Source organism: Camelina sativa, chromosome 11 (genome assembly GCF_000633955.1).
Source record: "Camelina sativa cultivar DH55 chromosome 11, Cs, whole genome shotgun sequence".
NCBI lineage: Eukaryota > Viridiplantae > Streptophyta > Magnoliopsida > Brassicales > Brassicaceae > Camelina > Camelina sativa.
The window spans coordinates 49,366,343-49,368,830 of NC_025695.1; the positions used below are offsets into that span (position 1 = coordinate 49,366,343).

General features: G+C 38.7%; 1 protein-coding gene across 1 annotated transcript in view; it reads left to right on the plus strand.

Moving 5' to 3' along the window:
- Window positions 1-2,488, plus strand: part of LOC104727367 (dolichyl-diphosphooligosaccharide--protein glycosyltransferase 48 kDa subunit) — a 3,398-nt gene extending 910 nt beyond the window's left edge. The window contains exons 3-13 of the mRNA XM_010446450.1: window positions 78-203; window positions 358-411; window positions 545-658; window positions 837-892; window positions 980-1,021; window positions 1,173-1,248; window positions 1,393-1,464; window positions 1,559-1,684; window positions 1,794-1,898; window positions 1,991-2,074; window positions 2,177-2,488. Of these exons, the coding sequence (XP_010444752.1) occupies window positions 78-203; window positions 358-411; window positions 545-658; window positions 837-892; window positions 980-1,021; window positions 1,173-1,248; window positions 1,393-1,464; window positions 1,559-1,684; window positions 1,794-1,898; window positions 1,991-2,074; window positions 2,177-2,224 (903 nt within the window). The 3' untranslated portion in view covers window positions 2,225-2,488. The remainder of the gene's footprint in view (window positions 1-77; window positions 204-357; window positions 412-544; window positions 659-836; window positions 893-979; window positions 1,022-1,172; window positions 1,249-1,392; window positions 1,465-1,558; window positions 1,685-1,793; window positions 1,899-1,990; window positions 2,075-2,176) is intronic.

Below are 2,488 nucleotides of genomic sequence, written 5' to 3' on the forward strand. Positions count from 1 at the left end.
TTTTTTTTTTTTTTTTTTTTTTTTGGAACAAAATGCGACCTAGGATTTTTGATTTATTAGCTGTTTTGTTTGCTTAGGATTCTTCAGCTATGGTTATTGATCATACTAGCTTCTCCGTCTCTGATGTTGACGGCGACCACACCTTGATTGCTGCCGACGATTTAGTGAAATCCGATGTCATCTTAGGAAAAGCCAAAATCGAGGTACCTTCCTTGATTTCTAGCTGAGTTGTGTGACTAATGCTCACAAATGTCTCTGATGGTTTGGATTTAAGATAATGTATGAAAATCTGGGGTTTTGGGGCGTTTCTGATTAGTGAGACCTAAGTTCATTTTGTGTTTGGTTTATAAATTACAGGCTCCCGTTCTCTTCAGAGGAGTTGCACATTCGTTGAATCCTACCAACAATCTGGTAAGTTGAAGAATGAAGAAGATACCTGTTTCTTTCATTGAGTAGATTTACAATATTGATGTTTCTTATGAATAGTTATGCCTTGATGTGGGAATTATAGTGTGCTAATCTATGCCTCATACTCCATTACTAGGTTTTCAAAGTTCTTTCAGCCTCTCCCTCAGCTTATTCTGCTAACCCAAGCTCAAAGTTGTCTAGTCCCCCCCAGCTCACTGGGTCTGCAATTTCGCTAGTCTCGGTCTTGCAGGTTTTTCTCTCTTCTGTAACCAGATATAGTATGTACCCCTGGATAATTCGATGTTCCTGTGAAGCCTGAACTATCATGTTTTTTTTTGGCTGCTGTTAGCGCTCTTCTTCTGAAAAGTATTTTCATTAACTGCCTTGAGCTCTCATTCTCATATTTTGATATATATTTATAACTGCAGGCGAGGAACAATGCTAGGGTTGTGATCTCAGGCTCTTTGCAGTTGTTTAGTGATAGGTGAGTAAATGTTTGATGGTATTCCTCCAGCTAATTTCATGCTAGTTATGGATGTTTCTGATTCATGGTTTAATTTGCACGAGACAGGTTAATCAGATCTGGTGTCCAGAAAGCAGGGAGCCATAATCAGTAAGTAGACACATATTTCGTCAAGTGAAACTTGTAGTTCGAATGATACGTAACTACACAGTTTTGAGGATTCTTTTGTCAAAGATACTATGATAGATGTCACATTACGTTTTGAAAGAAGATTAACTGATCTTATTTAACACTTTTCCAGATACGAAAAATCTGGCAATGAACAGTTTGTGACTGAACTAAGCAAATGGGTCTTCCACGAAAGAGGCCATTTGAAGGTATATGCATAGTCATTTTCACTTGTTTTGCTCTCTTCCTTAAACCTTCAAATCTGCAGATGTTAATTGCTTACTCACTCCTATACATAATCAGATGATAGCTTGTTTCATTAGTATGTTCTTCACCTATCTTCTTTGTCCCAGGCTGGTAGTCTTGTACACCATAGGGTTGGAGAAACAGATGAGCCAGCGATATACAGGATAAAGGATGACCTGGTATGGCTTCTACATCTTTTGACTCGCCCTAAGTTGTGTGCTTTAGATGATAATCGCGTGGTATCTAGTGGTAATCTGTGGCTGTTCATTGCAGGAATTTTCTGTAGAGATATATGAGTGGTCAGGAAAGAGCTGGGAGCCGTATGTTGCTAATGATGTGCAGGTTCAGTTTTACATGATGAGCCCGTATGTGTTGAAAACCTTGTCAGCAGACAAAAAGGTGACTTATTTTTGAGCTCCAAAGCAGAGTCCTCTCTATTTTTTTTCGGATTTAAGTTGCTTTCAGCTTTACAAGTTAGAACTCAGCCTGCTTTTTACTGATTTTGCAGGGTTTGTTTCATACTTCTTTCAAGGTTCCTGATGTCTATGGTGTATTCCAGTTTAAGGTTGAATATGAAATGCTAGGCTACACTACATTATCTCTTTCGAAGCAGGTGAGTAACTAACTATCTCATAGAGTTTTGCTCACACTACATTATCTGCTTTGACACAAAAACATATGATGCAAAAATGCGGGCTTTTGCAGATTCCGGTGCGACCTTACAGACACAATGAGTATGAGAGATTTATTCCAACTGCGTATCCTTATTACGGAGCCTGCTTTACTACGGTAAGCCCTAAATCCTTCCCTCTTGTCTCTTTCACACACACACACATAGTGGTACAACTGAGAAAGCTAATATTTGACTTAATTGTTTGCCCTTTGACGCAGATGGCTGGTTTCTTCGTCTTCAGCTTCGTCTACCTCTACCATAAGTAGAATCCCTTAAATAGTTCTCCAGTCGCATAAAGTAAGCCAAAGCTCCATATTTAGACGAGGAAAAACTTTTGAATCTTGAGACCAATTTTTTTCGCCAACAAGCTTTTCATATGTTTTAGTGTTAGCCAGACACTTGCAACCTTTTTTTGTTTCCCAGATATTTATGTATGTTAACGTAACTTTACACCCTTTCTCCACTTCTCCTTACTCTTTGTACTCAAGATATGAGCATGTCCGAGTCAGGTCACCGATTAAATCCATAAA